The 17048-nt window shown below is 39.2% G+C and overlaps 1 protein-coding gene across 3 annotated transcripts in view; it reads right to left on the bottom strand.

Moving 5' to 3' along the window:
* CLCA2 (chloride channel accessory 2) overlaps positions 1-9410 on the bottom strand; it is a 32651-nt gene extending 23241 nt beyond the window's left edge. For 2 of the 3 annotated variants that reach the window (XM_010388777.2, XM_010388779.2), the window contains exons 1-5: positions 9042-9410; positions 8024-8161; positions 4622-4772; positions 2240-2363; positions 799-958 (exon numbers count right to left, since the gene is read on the bottom strand). In XM_010388777.2, coding sequence (XP_010387079.2) covers positions 799-958; positions 2240-2363; positions 4622-4772; positions 8024-8161; positions 9042-9227 — 759 coding nt within the window. In that variant the 5' untranslated portion in view covers positions 9228-9410. The remainder of the gene's footprint in view (positions 1-798; positions 959-2239; positions 2364-4621; positions 4773-8023; positions 8162-9041) is intronic. The other variant, XM_010388778.2, reaches the window with a different exon arrangement.
* Positions 9411-17048: the final 7638 nt, after the last annotated feature.

Below are 17048 nucleotides of genomic sequence, written 5' to 3'. Positions count from 1 at the left end.
ACCCCCAGATCTGTGAAGAGATGACCCACAGATGTGACTTACAGGTTTTTGTGAACTTAGAGAGATATATCAGGTCATGAAGGCTGATGCTACTAACCTCTGAATCACCTAACTCCCTCCTTTCTGATTCCATGCTCTCTGACCCTGCATCTGGTGAGAATTGGCTGTTCCAGTCTGCTTCATCCAGAGAGAAAATAAGTTGGCCAGAGGATGCACGTATGAGATCCCCACGACAGAGTATGCTTTTTAATTAATATTTTTTAAAATAATATTCTGGATTTATATGCTAGTCTCTTGTCAGTTAGTTAGCATGGAATATTGACAAGGTCGGGTTTCTGCAAAGCAGAGTTGGTTGACTTCCCCTGGTGATACCTTACCTTAAGTTCTAGACTATTCAAAACAAAGTAAAGAGATTTAGGAAATGCATTTCAAATACAGAGTGGCCTGCTACCTCAAACAAGAGAATTATAACCATTTGTTATATCACTCTCATTAACCCAATGTAATTGCTTATGAAAGGATACAAGAATACCAGCATATGAACAATTTATTTTGTGGTCCCCAGAGTCCCTTTGTTAAACCTCCCAGGAAAGCAAATAGTCACTTTCCTAAAGGTATCATTTTGGTAATTATCTTGGGAGCTTCAATTTTTAAATCTGTAGAATAAAAACTAGATGAACTCTAGGGTCCCCCAAGTTCTAAGGTATAGTGCATCTTAATTGTCTTATAATTTAAATACTTGAAACATGGGAAGAGAAGGAATCCTGCAAGAGTGTGTCATTCCAAGGGCATACTTACAGAAGATAAACTTTGCATGAACATTATTGATGCAGTTGCATTTTGGGTGCTATTGTAGATAAAGGTGCATCCTTCTTTAAAAAGCTTACTAATAATACAGTTTTCTTGGGGGCAAGGACCTTTTTCACACACAAAAATGCCTGTGATGTCAGATGAACACCTAAAAATGGAAAGAGAAACTGGAAATTAGGTCTATTTTAGAAACACTATGTTTCTTCTTGACTAGCTCATATAATTGTTTCAAGGATTGTAGCCTGCTAGATATATATACAAACCTTTAAAAACTGCTCTCTGGCGGGGCGCTATGGCTTACGCCTATAATCCCATTACTTTGGGAGGCTGAGGCAGGTGGATCGCCTGAGGTCAGGAGTTTAAGACCAGCCTGGCCAACATGGTGAAACCCCATCTCTGCTAAAAATACAAAAATTAGCCAGGTGTGGTGGTAGGTGCCTGTAATCCCAGCTACTCAGGAGGCTGAGGCATGAGAATTGCTTGAACCCAGGTGGCAGAGGTTTCGGTGAGCTGAAATCGTGCCATTGCACTCCAGCCTGGGCGACAGGAGCGAAACTCCGTCTCAAAAAACAAACAACAACAACAACAAAAACAAACAAAAAACTGCTTTATTAAGAAAGTTTACTAATTTAGAAATGCACTCTATTTTATTTTAAAGCATTTTATCTTGATGGAGGGGCTCTGTATTAACAAGGGCTTTAACAACTAAATAGAGTCAACGCAAAAGATACCAGGAAATCCAGATGGACATGAGTGGCAAGATCCTGGGTCAGCGCTCCTTTGAGGTCATTTCCACTTGGTATCAGGGAAAAAAAGAGAATGAATATGTAATGATGATATTTAACAGGATTCTTTCCTAAATAAGCAATCTCAAATATTGTTGATGGGAATGAAAAACAGGGCCACTTTTAGGAGAAGAAGCAGTCAATAGCTACCCAAATCACCCTTTGACCCAGTAATTGTTGATGGGAAACAATCCATGTGTCCATCAAGAGGAGACTGGTTGGATAAATTATGGTACTACAGTCACATAATGGAACCCTACGCAATTAAAAAACACAGAGTGAAGAAAAACATATACTTCCATTCATTTGAATTTGCCTGAAGAAATACTGAAAAAATAAACAAGAAACTAATCACAGTGGTTACTTAGAGGGCATGAGGGGAAACAGTGAATATACTGCTGTGAGCAAGACAGCTACAGGCTTCACTTTTTATATTGTTTTGATATTTGAACCACATAAATACCAATTGAAAGAAAAATGCCATAACTTAAGAACTGAAAAATGAAAGGATCTCTTTCTTGTCAACTAAGTTTTAGCTGCAATTAAATTGATTGCTTAAATTAGGCAATAATTTAATTGCTTAAGTTATAAGCAATTTTAGAGTCAAATAAATAATGAATTACAACATGAAAAGAAGTACTAACCTTGTCACTTTAATTTGATTTCGCCCATTTATATAGAAAGGTTTGTCATTGTTATACTCATCAAATACACCCCAACGGAGATGGGCCCATTCGTGGACAAACACTCGGCCTGTGGAAGAAAGAGCTTTTGCTTTTGAGTTTCTAAAATCTCAGCAATGTGCCTTGCTAACTAGTGAAGAACATGTTTTGACTACACATACACATTCCAAAGAGTTTAAGTTACTTCCCTCTCTCCCCTTTTCATCTCCCCTATCCTATTCACATTTCCTCCTACTTCACCACCTACCATCATAAAAAAGGCAGCATGAAAATATGTTTGGTCTTGTAAATGCAGTAATTTACTTGTTGCACATCTATTTGAAGCTAGTGAGTAGTCCCACATCCTCTCATCTCCCCAGTGAAGCTGCCCGACAGGTTTCTATTCAGCTTCGTAGAGGCCTCTAAGTTCAGGGTTTGGAGAAAGGGAAAGAAGCATATCCAGATAGGCAAATAAAGCTTTCCTAATCTTCTGTCTGAGCTATCGAAGCAGACCTGCCTTTTTTCTTGCAGGTAATTCTTCTATCTAGAGCAATAGTTGAAACCTAGGAGCTAGGGAAGGAGGAAGGAGCAAAAAAGGAGACTACAGAATGTTCTCTCCCAGGGAAGGACCAGCCTGGATGGTCCTTTCTCTTTGATTTTATCCCTTATTCTCCATGTTTATGTGTATTTTACAGCTCCTAGGTCAGGGAAACCCCCATCCTCAGCATGAGATCCCTTAGAACTTTCTCTCTCCCTAAATCTTACATTCCCTTTGAAGTTCAGACCATAACTTTCCCATATAAGCTTTCCAGATGAACTCCCCTCCCGAAGCACACATTTCTTTTTTCTGAATTATTTTAAGTTCTGGGAACTCAGGAAGTGTGTGCTGAGTTGACTCAGGCTGTGGCATATTGTGTAATTTTTGGATCTTGAGACAAAGGAAGGGAGGGTAACAGTCCAAGCCGTGAGTGTTGAGGGAAAGATTGTGCCTACTCATGAAATTTAGAAGTACTGATGAAATCATGCTTGAGCAGAGATTATCACCATCTCATGGTTACCAGGAAAGAAAAAAAAAACTACATTTTTCTAAAGATTTATAAAGTGTTTTGTAAAGTGTATTTTGTGGAGTGTGTCACTCCACTTCCTGCTAACTATACAGAGGATAACAAAATCCTCGTTAACAAAACCCTAGTTTAGATTTAACTAGGGATAAAAAAGAAAATTAAGACATCACTTGAAAGGCACTACTGTTAAGTTAAATCAAAAACAAAAAATAAAGATTGGGATAGATAGTCCTTGACTGGCAAACTGTGCTCACTATTTTCTCCTTCAGATCTCACTCACTAAATACCAGTCCCAAGGCTATAACCTGGCTTCTCTGTCAAACTCCAGCCATCAATATCTAACCACAGGCTGAACCACTTTCCCTGGCATAGTCCACTGCTCTTCACCATGAACTTGCCTAGATCCAGACTTGTGGGATTTCTTCTTTAAGCTGGTTTTTTTCCATGTCTGACAAAAACCTGGTGTGTGCCTTGTTCCTTAATGCTGTCTCTACATGCCTCTTGCCTTTCTTTCTGTAGCAGTTCAGACCTCTTTTTGTTTTTTATCTCTGGAATATTTCTCATCACTTAGAGTTGCTAGAATTCAGTATGATAACATTTGAAAAGCAAACCACAGAGCGGCAGCACATAGGACATCTTCGTTGTCCTTATGACTATTCTTCCCATCTCACGGTCTCCACCCATTTTTAAGTCTTGTGACCTTGTATCTCCAATTCTCCCAGTTATTCTCCTGATATCCAGTTTCTCCCTCATTGATCAGAGGAAGCCAGATTAATCTTAAAACACTGCTTTGATGGAGTCACTCCTGTGCTTAGAAACCTTGAGTGGTGACTTGAAAATGTGGCCATTTTAGTGCATCAACTGCCCTCATGTGCGTTTCAGCATTTTCTCCCACTGCCCACAGTCTCCCTGCACCATCATCGGGGTCTCTGTCTCTCCTACACTATTTTTCTGCTGCCACAGTTTTTTTCATAGTCTTCCCACTATTTTCTCCCTTCTTTCCATTTATCAAAATGATGTTCAACCTTGAAGACCTTTTCCTTTGTGAGGCCATTTTTGACCACCCTTGGCTCTAAATGACCTTTCCTTGACTGAATTCTTATAGCACTCCTCTCTGGGCCACTAATCTGATGCTGAACTCTTTCTGGTTCACTTTAGCCCCTCATCTTTGCATGGGCATAAGGCCTATCTCCCTATTTGAATGATAAGTCCTTGACAAGTTTCACGTTTTGTGAGCGAGTCCCTTTCAGCACCAAGCACAGAATATTATAAGTACTATTTTTTTATTGGTCCCACTTACCTCGTGATCCGTAGCCAGCTGTTAAGTTATCATTCAGTAGGAAATTAGGTGTGAAATGAATGTATTTTCCCCCTTTTCCACATCCTCTGTACTGCAGGGTGTATGGATCATCTCCATGTGCCCCATGCCAGTCAGTTACTATGACATTTGCCTACATTAAAAGAAATGCCTCGTAATACTTTCTCAGCTCTGATGTTCGTGACACAAATGTATACATCCATTAAAGCACTTTGAACTGTACACTTAACATATGTGCATTTTATCGTATGTAATTATACCCCAATTTAAAAACAGAATTGAAGAAAAACGCCTTGTGGATGGAGTTTAAAATGCACCCACGCCTACATATCAATAAAATCACTTGGGACTTCCAAAAAGGTCTATGTTATAAAAGATTAGCAAATTTTTATGGAACTTCATTACTTCCATTTGATCTTTCCACATTCCAGATTAAAATATTCTCAAAAGTCAATCCTATAAAAGTCTGATATAACAAGACTATAAAATGTAATTAAAATATTTGAAGAAATTCTAAAAGCATTTATACATCATTCAGAACCACTCAGAAGGCTGTAAAATGTTACAGCCTTTTGTGAACAACTTTCTGTGGGTTATCTTACTGGTGTAAGACAATAGAACATTATTTCTTTGAAAATTTGTCCTTTATTTCCTGTAACCAATTAGATCAGCAAAACGATCATTCCAATGAAGTTATATTTCATCTTATGGCCTGACCACTTCCATTACTGTTGCTAAAACATATTTGAAGTCCCAAACTGAAATATCTACTCATATAACTATCAAGACAATAAAATGTTATATATAACATTGTTTCTTTTATTTTTAGGAAGAAAGATAACATATTGTTCTGGGTATGCCCTTAAAAGTTAAATATGCTGGGCCGGGCGCGGTGGCTCAAGCCTGTAATCCCAGCACTTTGGGAGGCCGAGGCGGGCGGATCACGAGGTCAGGAGATCGAGACCATCCTGGCTAACACGGTGAAACCCCGTCTCTACTAAAAAATACAAAAAACTAGCCGGGCGAGGTAGCGGCGCCTGTAGTCCCAGCTACCCGGGAGGCTGAGGCAGGAGAATGGCGTGAACCCGGGAGGCGGAGCTTGCAGTGAGCTGAGATCCGGCCACAGCACTCCAGCCCGGGTGACAGAGCGAGATTCCGTCTCAAAAAAAAAAAAAAAAAAAAAAGTTAAATATGCTGTTAAGTTTTTTAAAAAGCTGATTTTGGAAAAATAGATTTAATATGATCCAGTATACATAATTATCACTAATTATCACTATATGTACAATATGTATATATGTTGTATGTGTGTATGTATGTGTGTGCATCTATGTCTGTGTGTGCCACTGAGGAGAAGAGGACAATATTTTTATTTTTATTTTCCATATTTCTACATTATTTAATTTTTAAAATGAGCATAAATTACTTTTATAATAATTAACATTTATTTTTAGAAAGATAAGAATTCAAGCCGAAGTCATTACAAGGAAGTACCTACAGAAAAGACTGAAGAGGTCATGCTCTTGGAGAGTCCTCACTTGGATAAAACCTCATTCCTATGTCTGAAAATTTGTCCTGAGGCCACAAGGAAAGAGTGCCCTTCATGGAATGGAATACTCAGATGCTGCTTGGGGTTACCTTATATCTTATAAACCGCAGTAATTTAGCTCTTACCTACTTTTCCTAATCCTTTCCCCCTTCCCTAATTCCTGCCTACATCACATTGTAGACTTGCAAGGACAGGAACTACCTTGTTGGTCCTTGGGTTCTCTGCAGTGCCTGGCATGGTCCCATACATAATGATCATTCACTAAGTGTTTGCTTAACTGACATTCTGAGGTTAAAGAATTGGCATCCAACAGATACATGAACAGCATTCAGTGACTATTGTTTCCTTTGGTCTTTCCGTTCACTCATATTTTCACTTTTGCTTTACTTATTTATTTCTCTCCTCTCCATTAGGATCAAGAGTATTACCTATGGCAATGTGGTTTTGGTGTTTGTTGTCTCCAGTACTTCTTAGTTCTATTGAAGGCCAAATAGATGCATGAAATCTCTATCGACAACTAGAGACAATGAAGCTTAGTGCAAAAACCATGGGTTTTGGAGTCAAATAGACATTCAAATTATGGCTCTGGAATTTACCAGCTGTTTGATTTGGGACAAAGTCCAGACCTTATTCAAGCCCCAGTGTTTTAATTTGTGATCACGGAAATTAATTTTAAGTTATGTGATAATTAAATAATATATGTTAAATGCCTGGCACTTAGTTGGAGCTTAAACACTAACTCTTCCCAGTTTACCCCAGTTCCCCCACCTATCCTATCTTCATGTGCAAACATTCTCAAATGCTTTCATCTGGTCATAAGTCAACAGCTTTTCACAGGCTCTTTAACTTCTTCAGGACATTGGGGTACCTATCTGGATTGCTATACCATTCAATTTCTGACAGAGTAGCTTCGAAGGAGAGCTAAGGATGAAGCAGACTTAGGAAATTTCATACTGAGAGTCGGAAATAAGGAAAGGGAAAAGCTGTATCACATGTTTGAATCATTCTGTTAGAGATGTAGCTACAGCCTCAAACCCACTCCATGGCTGAAACCCTGAGCTAAGTTGTCAGTGCCTCTGCTTCTGGTCCTTCCAGTAGCTGCGATGGACTCTTGTTCACAGTTGACTTCAAACGGTGATTTACCATTTATATTATTTATCATTTATTTTCAGTGTGCATGCTAGTATGTACTAGACATCATCATGGGTGTTTAATCATGATCTACAACTTACGAGAGCTTTTCAAGGTGAAGTTCTTCTATAGGTGGAAAAAAAAAAGGTAGCCATTCCCCTACTCACCCACATCCCCACATCCTTCCTTCCTTCCTTCTAATCTCTGTATTCCGCTAAAACAATATCCTGGACTTGAGTTAATGTGAAATTCTGATAATCTACACCATGGCATGAGATGGCAGTCATATTTTTAAATGCATGGTGGTTTATATTTCTGTCTAGACATGCATGTTTATTGCTCCTGACAGGATGGTAAATGGGTATACTCATAATTGGAACTGTTCCCTTTGTAGCTCATCCTCAGTGAGATAAAATTAGTTCTTGATCCTTAACCAAACTTTTCAGAAAGGACTCCGTAAGTTACAAAATAAAGAAATCTTCTGAGAAACTACTTAGGCAACGGCATTTGACTCATTTTTTACTCTACAATTTGCATTCATTTATTCTCATGTATTTTGTTGATAACATTCTGCCCAATAAAATTATTTGTATTGTTAATACTGATGATTTGTTTTTACTTAACTTCTCACTTTTATAGTTTAAGCACAGTATATTTTGGTGTTTGTTTTCCCCTTCAGATCATTGAGTAAAATCCTGGATTCTTACCTTTTCATATGATTCTTGTTTTATTTTGCTGTAATTATTAGCTTTCCATGTGGCAGGTATTAAAATCTTTATATCTCTGAAAAATACTCTTCTCTTGGTAGCATTAAATAGGTAAAATGAAGCTTCAGTTATCATTTCCTATAGCCAGACAAAAGAAAAACTTTCTTTACCACTTGTAAATTCTGTATGTTTTGGTTTTCTGGTATGCTTAAACAGTAATAAAAATATTGAAATATTTTGAAGAGACCTAGACTTTGGGAAAATATAGGAGCAAAATTTTTAAAAAACTTTAAATGACTATCTGGAAGATTTTAGGACACTAATTATATGTCTGTGCTTGCCTTCATAGTTTTCCCAATTTTAAGAAAGGCTTTTAAGCTTTTACTGAACAAATCCTTTTCATGTCACACCTGTGTGCACATTCAAGACCACACCTTATGACGACACTGATTTCACTAGAGCAATACCAAAAGGAGGCTCATACATAACAGAGCTATGATTCTCCCTTGCAATATTAAAGTAAAAATAGTCAATTATGTTACAGCTCATTCAAGTGAAAAGAAATAATTTTGCTTTTTGGCCCACCATACAGACTCTCACCCTTTCTGCCTGAGAATTCTCACCCTCAGGATGAAAGCAATATGATTTTAATAAGCATCTCATTATCATGCTTATTCATTAGTTAAATATTCAATCTTTGTTGCCACAATGGGTTGTTATTTTTCTAAGTTGCTACCCCAAAAACGGTCATATAGGAAAACAAAAAAGCTGAAATTAGTAGCAACCAACAATAACAAAAGAGAGGGCTAGATCAACACTTTGTTGAGCTGAGACTACACAAAATTAGATGAGCAAACTGGCTCAGTTAGCCATAATCATAACGCTGTGGCACTATCTTTTAAAAATGCTGTTCTCTCTACTACTCAAATACAAACCAGGCAGGGTAGTTAGCTTTTTAAATAAGGCTACAGGTCTGATCAAATGGTATACTAGTATCAGTTTCATAATTTCCACTCACCTTAATGTTTGAGATGAGGTTCTGATTCTCAGGTACCTGAGGATTAATTGCAATGAGCAATCCATTATACCCATTGTCTTGAAGTTGTACTCCAGCTCCCAGAAATAGAAGTTCTGAACTTAGGGCAACCAGGAGAGTCACAAACTTCAGGTTGCAAACAGGACCTGCAATGCCTCTTTGGGTCATGTTGTGGAGAAGCCTCCAGTTCACTCACACTGAGCCTGCTGCATACATTGTGTCAGGTTTTCAATGTGGATGCAGAAGGTTTCTTCCTGAACTTGCAAGGTTTTAGAATACAAGATGAAGGAGGTGTCTTCTTTGAAAAGTCTGGGGTGGATCCATCTGGGACCTGCCTCTACTAGTCCTTTTCCTCTAGGCAATGCTACACTTGCCTGTTCTGTGGCTGAGCTGCCTCCTGAATCATGGTTGGGCAAGAAATCTTCTGCTCCTCATTCATTTTATAACTTCTCAGAAAGAAGAGATAAATAAGACCAAAGGAGCTTAAAAGCAGGAAATCTGGCTGGCTGGGCAGGAAATTAGTATATCTGGACTGTTCAATCCCCTTGCAGTAGAAACACAGAAATCTATAGTGATTTTCCTCTCCTCGATTCTCATAACCTCCTCCATCAGTTGGCACAACTACTTTCTACTGCCCTCAAGTCATTTTTCACTTGGTGTAAGATTTCCTTGGCTGTTTATTTTGAAGATTTAGAAATCCATTCAGCAGCCCAGTCCCTAGAGCTCTTGGGTCAGAAAGTCTGGGCAAGCTCTCAGCTGATGACTGGCTGGGGTTCAGGTATCAGATATCCCCCAGGGAGGGCCAACTGCCAGGAACTTGGGTACCTGTGCAGGCCTTTCCCTCTGGCCTTGCTACCTTTTCTCTCTGCATCAGGAAGAAGAATAGACTTCTCCTTCAGCTGTCTCCTAAGGGCAAGGTCCCGCTTCAGTCAACCTTCCATTTCTCTAGGACCAAAAACAGGATCTAATCTACAGTAACCTTCTCAAATATTTTATGACTGTTTCATAATACCTGATACTTACCTCATGCTTTAGAGTTTACAAATGAACTTACTTAAATATCAATACTCTGATGCAGGTATAATTCATACTTTTCAAGTGACAACACCGAGTCTTGGAAATTCTGATTATGAAAATTAGCCAATGAGAGAAGAAACTAACATTTATTGAGTGATGGATTTTATTATACCTATTTTATGGGTGACAGAACTAATGTTCAAAAAAATCTAAGTAACTTGTTCAAGGTTGGGAGTATTATTATCATACTAGAATGAACCAACTGACTCCAAATTCCAGTTTTTCAATATATCATGTTCTGTCTTAGCTACTAAATTATCTTAGCAACCTCGTTTCTCCCTCTTCTTTGTGTTTAAAAATGCCGCACAGTGACAGTTATTGTAAAACTAAAGAAAAAGTTTTATTCACAGCGTCAGAGCTCCACAGCAAGCAAAACCTGAGACTCTTCCCTGCTGTGGCCCCGTCTCTGAATGTCTGGGGAAGGAAGTGTAGCAGTTAGGAAACGGTCTGTCCCTGCTCTCAACAGGGATTTCACCAACATTGTCTCTTTTCTGCTCTACTGTCCATCTTCATGGGCAGTGTGATGTCACTCTTCTTCACACCAAGGTTGGAGTCTTCTGAACCTGGGCTTCGATATTGCACTGCAATGTTGACAGATGTTGGGATTTTTTCCCCTTGCTGTCTTGCTTGAATCCTATTCTCATGCCTCTTCTCACCTGCTTTTCCTTCAAATTCCAGCTGTGTCCTGGAAGCCTGGCCTGAGCTCCATAAGTAGGTCGAATTCCCTTCTTTCATGCTTCCATAGCATCAGATAACTCACCTTTGCAGCATGATCATGGCAACAGTGTCACATTTATATTGTATAATTGATTGTCAGCTTCCTGCTGTATGAGGGAAGGGATGGAGTCTGTTTTTATTCAGTACTTCCCCAGCACCTAGCTCAGTAAACTCTCTGTTGAATGACTGAATGAATGGAGTCAGGAGAAGTAAATAAAACCAGATAGTGAAGAAGCCCTGGATTATAGTGTAAAAATTATTTCCCCTACTCTTGTTTTCTAGAAGCATCTCTTCTGTTCTAGAACAGTTTCCCTCTTGCTCCCTCTTGACAGGCAGTGCTTGGGCATGGCGCTCTCCCTTGAGAATGAGATGACGCTGGACATTACGTGGCTGCCCAAGTGTCTCACCCTAAAGTTCAAAGGTCAGCTTAGCTGCCTTTTCTCCCGAACTGAATTCCCAGCCCTGGTTTTGTTCTGCTTGTTCACTATGTCTTTCAGAGTAGAAGGTCGGAGGTGTGGCAGCTCCAAAGGCTCTGTCTGTAAATGTGACTCATTGAGCAGAACAATGCACTTCATTTCAAATATCCTTGGCAGTTTATTTTCTTATGCCAACCTCTTGTGATTTTAAGAATAAAAATATTCCCATCGATAAAGCAACATGCTCAAAAACTAAACTCGTAAGCACACTGCAAGAGTGACTTTTTGCCAACACCCAGGGAAATTTTTCTTGACACTTGTATAGGTTGTTTGCTGTGGGAGGGAGTGATTGAGAACTGACATTCAGCACTCTCTCCACTTGTTTTTATCATTACGATGATTCCCTTGGGATGTAAGGGTGGAGAATATTGGCTAGAGAGTGCATGCAACTTTATAAAGAACAGCCACAAATGAACAATTTTTGTCCAGCTTCACTTGGGTTGAAACCTGAACAAGCTCACTCAGGCTTTGCTTAGCCTGGGTTGAGAGTCTAGGCATGATATCCACCCTTGTCTATCTGCTTTTTTTTAAACTTATAATTCACAGCCCTTTTTGTTATCAGCAACCAGGCCTGGGACTGGGCCAGTTGAAGGTCTCTTTTTACTGCCTTCTTCTTTCAGCAGGCTGACCTCACAGCAGACAAAACTAAAAAGGTGGAGAAAATGAAATTGACTAAAGGAATTATAAATTATACCTAGCACAGCATCTTTTTGTGAAGTGTGACTTTGTCAATAAAGTGAACTTTTTATCCTTTCATTAAACAAAAATTAACTGGTCATAGCCATAGATTTTAGATTTTATAATATCTGAGAAAGAAAATATACCTAAAGGAAAAGAAAGGAGGAATACAGTTTTTAAGTGTTTATTTCAATGTTATATAAACTCTAGGAATCTGCTTTGCTTTTATTCTGCTTTCAAGAAAATAAAGTTATTCAATTTCAGTGACTGAAGAATCTAAAGCACATCTTTGTTAATTGTTTGACTCTGTAGTTCAACCTGGCCCCAGAAGGGTCTATTTTTTTCATGGAGTCAGCTGGTACAGACCCACAGTCTAAGTGAATAAAACATCCAGTTGGTGTCAGAGAAGTCAGGAGATTTGACATCCTGGGGAAATCAAAGAAAATTTTGGATTATTTCCTCTCAGGCTTTGGTTTCAACAATCCCATTTAGAAGAGGAAAGTGTAGTACACTGTACGGTTGGGCTACACAGCTCATGGGCCACGTTAGTTTATGTAATCCCTGTGAAATAAATCGGAAAAGAAGTGAGACAAATTGTCAAGACTAAGAATTTAAACAAAACACAGAGTTTGCCAAGGGCCGAGATGGTACATTTCTTACCTCCTTTATCCCATTTCCTTCAAATTTAGACTCATTTTCAAAGCAAAGCAACAAAGTGGATGGTCCAGATAGGGTCTGGGAAGCCATTTGTGTTGTCAAATTACCGCCATGCCAAAGCATGGATATCAAGAGCAAAGGTGAAACACAATGAAACATAAACTCATAATTGAGCACGTCAGGATAAACCAGTTGGTTTCAGAGAGAGATGCTTGAGAAACTGATGGTGAAAATATTCCAAAATTGAACAAAACAGGGACTGTCTCACATTGCAGAAGGAGGCACTGAGTTTGGATATTGCAAAGACACTCTTGGCAATAAAGGCTTATGGGCACCAGTCATTATTAGAAACAATCTCTCATGTTTGTATGGTGCTTTGCATTTTTCAAAGCCCTTCTTAATCATACTGTATCTCATGAGTCACAGGAACTTATAAATTCTGCTTCTGTGAAAGTTAAAGAATAGTAAGAGTAGCTATCTTTTTTAAAGGACCATTTAGGTGAGACCTGTCTTGCACACAAGGTTAAGATTTAGCTCACAGGTTCTCTAAAATTTATTCCATGCATATCAGTAGAGTGTACTGTGGAATGTAAAGAATGGGAGATACCGGTTTTATTCACTTGCTGTAGGATCCAAGTCACATCACTTAAACTCTTCAGGCTTGGTTTTATCATCTTCAAAATAAGGGGGTTGATCTACTTAATGGTATTATTTTTCCTCACTTTCCTCATTCAATTCACTGTGGCAATAACTCAACAGATTATCTTGTGTGCACACAAACACACCCAAACCCTCCAAAATTTGCCAAAATGAATAAAAAACAAGAAATACTTTTAATGATAACCCAATTGAAAATTCAGAGAAAGTGTATGGAACATTTATCATTTGCAAAACAGCCACAAGCTTGCCTTTTGTAAAAGACTGCTATATCTACTATGTACCAGAGAGTATATAGCATCATGTGGATATAAGATATTATCATTATTACTACTGTTACTTTTGAGAGGAAAAAAAAAGAGAAAGCAGAAGTGTAGGAAATTTATTAAAGAGATGAAAAATAACCAGGGAGACTCAGAACAGTATAGTAGAAGTAGAAGAACAAGATTTCGACTCTGTTCTTCCCTAGTTTCCCCTTGATTGCTTGGTGCTCTGACAGTGGCCTCCATATGTTTCTGAGACCCCAGGGATTTGCCAGATTCTCCTCTTGCTTGCAACCCCACCGGGAAGGGGCAGCAGGTATTTTTTGTTCTCCTTCCTCTACTTCTGCTGCTTCTAATACTCCATTTCACGTTGCCTGCCCTGTGAAGAACAGGAAGTAACTATAACCAGTTTTTCAACTGGCAACTGGGGGATTAGGGCTCCCCCTTCTGTTCTTGGGGTGCTGGTATCTGGGGCTATGAAACTCAAAATAAATTCTCAGCAACACAATGGGCCTGCACACACTTCCCTTCCAAAATGTACCAACAGCTGTCTAACACAGTGCTTTTCAAGTTTTATTATACCCAAGAATCACCTATTCAAATGCAGGTTCTGACTCAGTGGGTCAAGATGAGACCAATATTCTACATGTCTATTAAGCTTCCATTATGCTCCCTTACATTTCCAATGTGAATGTAAATTAATTTGTGACTTATGCAGCCTTTGTTTTATAGTTAACACTAAAATATGGATTGTGAATTAACAGGGAATTGTTAATTTCAGCCAATCAATGACATCTTTAATAAGTGAGGACTGCCCATAAAGAATGAATAAATCATTATGACAAACATTAATAACTTACGCTAAACTCAACCTAATAAATGAAATATATATTGGAAATTTATTTATGTGGCTGGGGCCACTGGTCCTTGGGCCATACTTGAAGTAACCTCTGGGTCAAGAAAGGTCCTGGGAAATATCTAGGGATTTATTTCGCGATTATAGCCTTTACACCAGAAAGAGGTAGTCTTTACAGTCTTTAAACACATTTTTACCTTCTATGGAAAAGGCCTGTGTATTCTTCAGAACTCAGGAGGAAAAGATTGCATTAGTTATGCATTTCTATGGTGACACCATAGTTTAAATATTCTTTGTAAAGAAACAACTGCAAAGAACTGCGATTTTTTTTAAGCAAAACCAAACCAAACAAAAACACTGATCTGTAGGTTTTGAAATCCTAAAATTCACAATCACTTCTCTATTATTAAAACCCTGCCCCGCCCCTCTCCCCACCCCAGTTCAATCCATCTATTTTCTTATTGATCATATGTGAGGCATGATAAGATTGTTTTAATGGGCACTTTTAAAAAAATTTTTTATGCTTCCTCAGTGATCTCCAACACATAGCCTCAAACAAGTAATTTTCAATGATTGCCTTACTCAGCAGGGGACTGCTCCCTTAACTTTTCTTACTCTCTCTTTTTGCACACTCGTTCATTCATTCATTCAAAAGTAAAATTGTGTCAATTATATCTCAATAAAGCTGCTACAAACAAAACTATGTTCCTGCTAGATGTCAGGCACTTTTCTACATGCTGTATATGAGTGAACAAAACCAACCAAGTCCCCGGCCTGATGGAATTTACATTCCAGAGAAGGGAGAGAGACAACAAAGAAATATAATGTAGCATCTAGTGACCATATTGTGGAGAATAAGAAATCAGATAAGGTGGGGAGGCAATGAGAGGGTGGAAGTTGGGGTTTCCTATTTTGTGTTAGCTGGTATGAGGAAGGCCTCACAGATAAGATTATCAGGAGTGAGGGGAGGAATCATGCAATTACCCTAGAGTAAAACAGAGCAGGTAGAAAGGCAAAAGGCTGAGACTGGCTGGTGCTGCAGTGGAGTGGGCACAAGACAGCAGAGTGAGAGAGGAGGTGAAATCTCTGGATCTGGAGAAGCTAAAGCATCCAGGTGGCCTCTGGTGCATGGATCATGCAAAGCTTGCAACTTTATGTAAAGGATGGGAGTTTACTCTGTAAAATGGGGAATCAGTGGTGAACGTGGCGGAGTGATATAGTATGACCTTCAGATTTTCTTTTTGTAAGGACCACTCTGGCTGCTGAGTTGAAAGTCAATGGGAGGAGGCCACAGGTGGAGTGGGGGCCAGTTGGAGGGTGTAACTGTAATGCCAGTGAGGAAGGGAGACAAAGCTCAGACAACAGGTTAGGTTGTCTTCATCCTCCAACTTTCTTGGCATTTCCTTTCCCCTCCCTATTAAATATTGTTGCTGTGTGGGTGAAATAAAAGCCCTTCAGCTTATAGGCTTATTAAGAGGAAGGATCATACTTCTTTGCCTGCCCAAATGGCCTTAACGTAATGCTGACTGACAAGAGATGAGATAAAATGAGAAACAATGACAAAAATAACCTGAGACCTAGAGTCATTGGTAGTCAAATGACAAAAATGTAGTTAAGTTTAAGCTTATAAGGCTGTGGTTCTTAATGTCCCATGCATAAATGCCTCACAAATGGCAGCTGATTCTACAGTAATTATTAATTAGTATAATTATCAGTATTGTCAGCTGGAGTTCTCTTACTCCTCAGAGAAGTAGGTATAATTGACTTTTGCCTTTGTCAATTTCATGGTCTGTGGAAGATCAAGCCCCTCCTAAATTTCTGCAACTACCCTGGATGCTTGACTTTTCAAAACTCCTGCTTCCCAGATCCACACCTGCTGCTTCTGTGTTTCACTACATTGTCTTAAATGCAGTATTTCCAAATTTCCAAATACAGTATTTCTCAAAGAAACATGTATATATTGTGTTTGCAGCATTTTAGACTTTACTAAAGAGTTTTTAGGGAAACTGGAGCGGTACTTATATCACAGAAAAAAATAAAACTTTAGCAGTGAAAATGGCAACATTCTTGTAAGGGAAATAGCTGCACTTTAGTCAAGAGCAGGCCGAGGTGGCCTTCTGGTGCAGCATGACTCAGTGGGTTTGGAGCGCAGGTGCACAACCCTGCACGTTATGTAACCACATGACATGAGATGCATTAGGTGATCACCCATGTGAACTCGTGCTTGGCTCGGAGCCATTGTCTGTAAAAGGTATAATTATCCTGCTAACACTGTACATACAGCTTGTCTGCGTCCAGAGAGAGAGTAGTCATGTCAAAACTGTCTATGTTTCCTCAAGTGTTTTTCCAGCTACCCACCACTTGCCCACCAACTCCCCTCAGAGCTCAGTTAGAACCTGACAATTGGCATCATGAACAGGATCCTGAGGAGAGTGAGCCTTTGGTCTCCCATTGATTCCAGGTTGGCCATGTGGCTGAAACATGGGTTGTGGTACCCTGTGGTGGCTGTTCTGCTTGGATGGGTTCCAGTGGAAATCTGGGTGGCAGTAGTTGGGTCCTCCATGAGCATGGAGAAGGTGCTGAAGCAGCCGGAAGCACAGACACTGAG

The sequence above is a fragment of the Rhinopithecus roxellana genome, chromosome 12 (genome assembly GCF_007565055.1).
Source record: "Rhinopithecus roxellana isolate Shanxi Qingling chromosome 12, ASM756505v1, whole genome shotgun sequence".
Taxonomy (NCBI): Eukaryota; Metazoa; Chordata; class Mammalia; order Primates; family Cercopithecidae; genus Rhinopithecus; species Rhinopithecus roxellana.
Note: the sequence above shows the minus strand (reverse complement) of the source record. Positions and strands in the feature narration are given on the sequence as shown.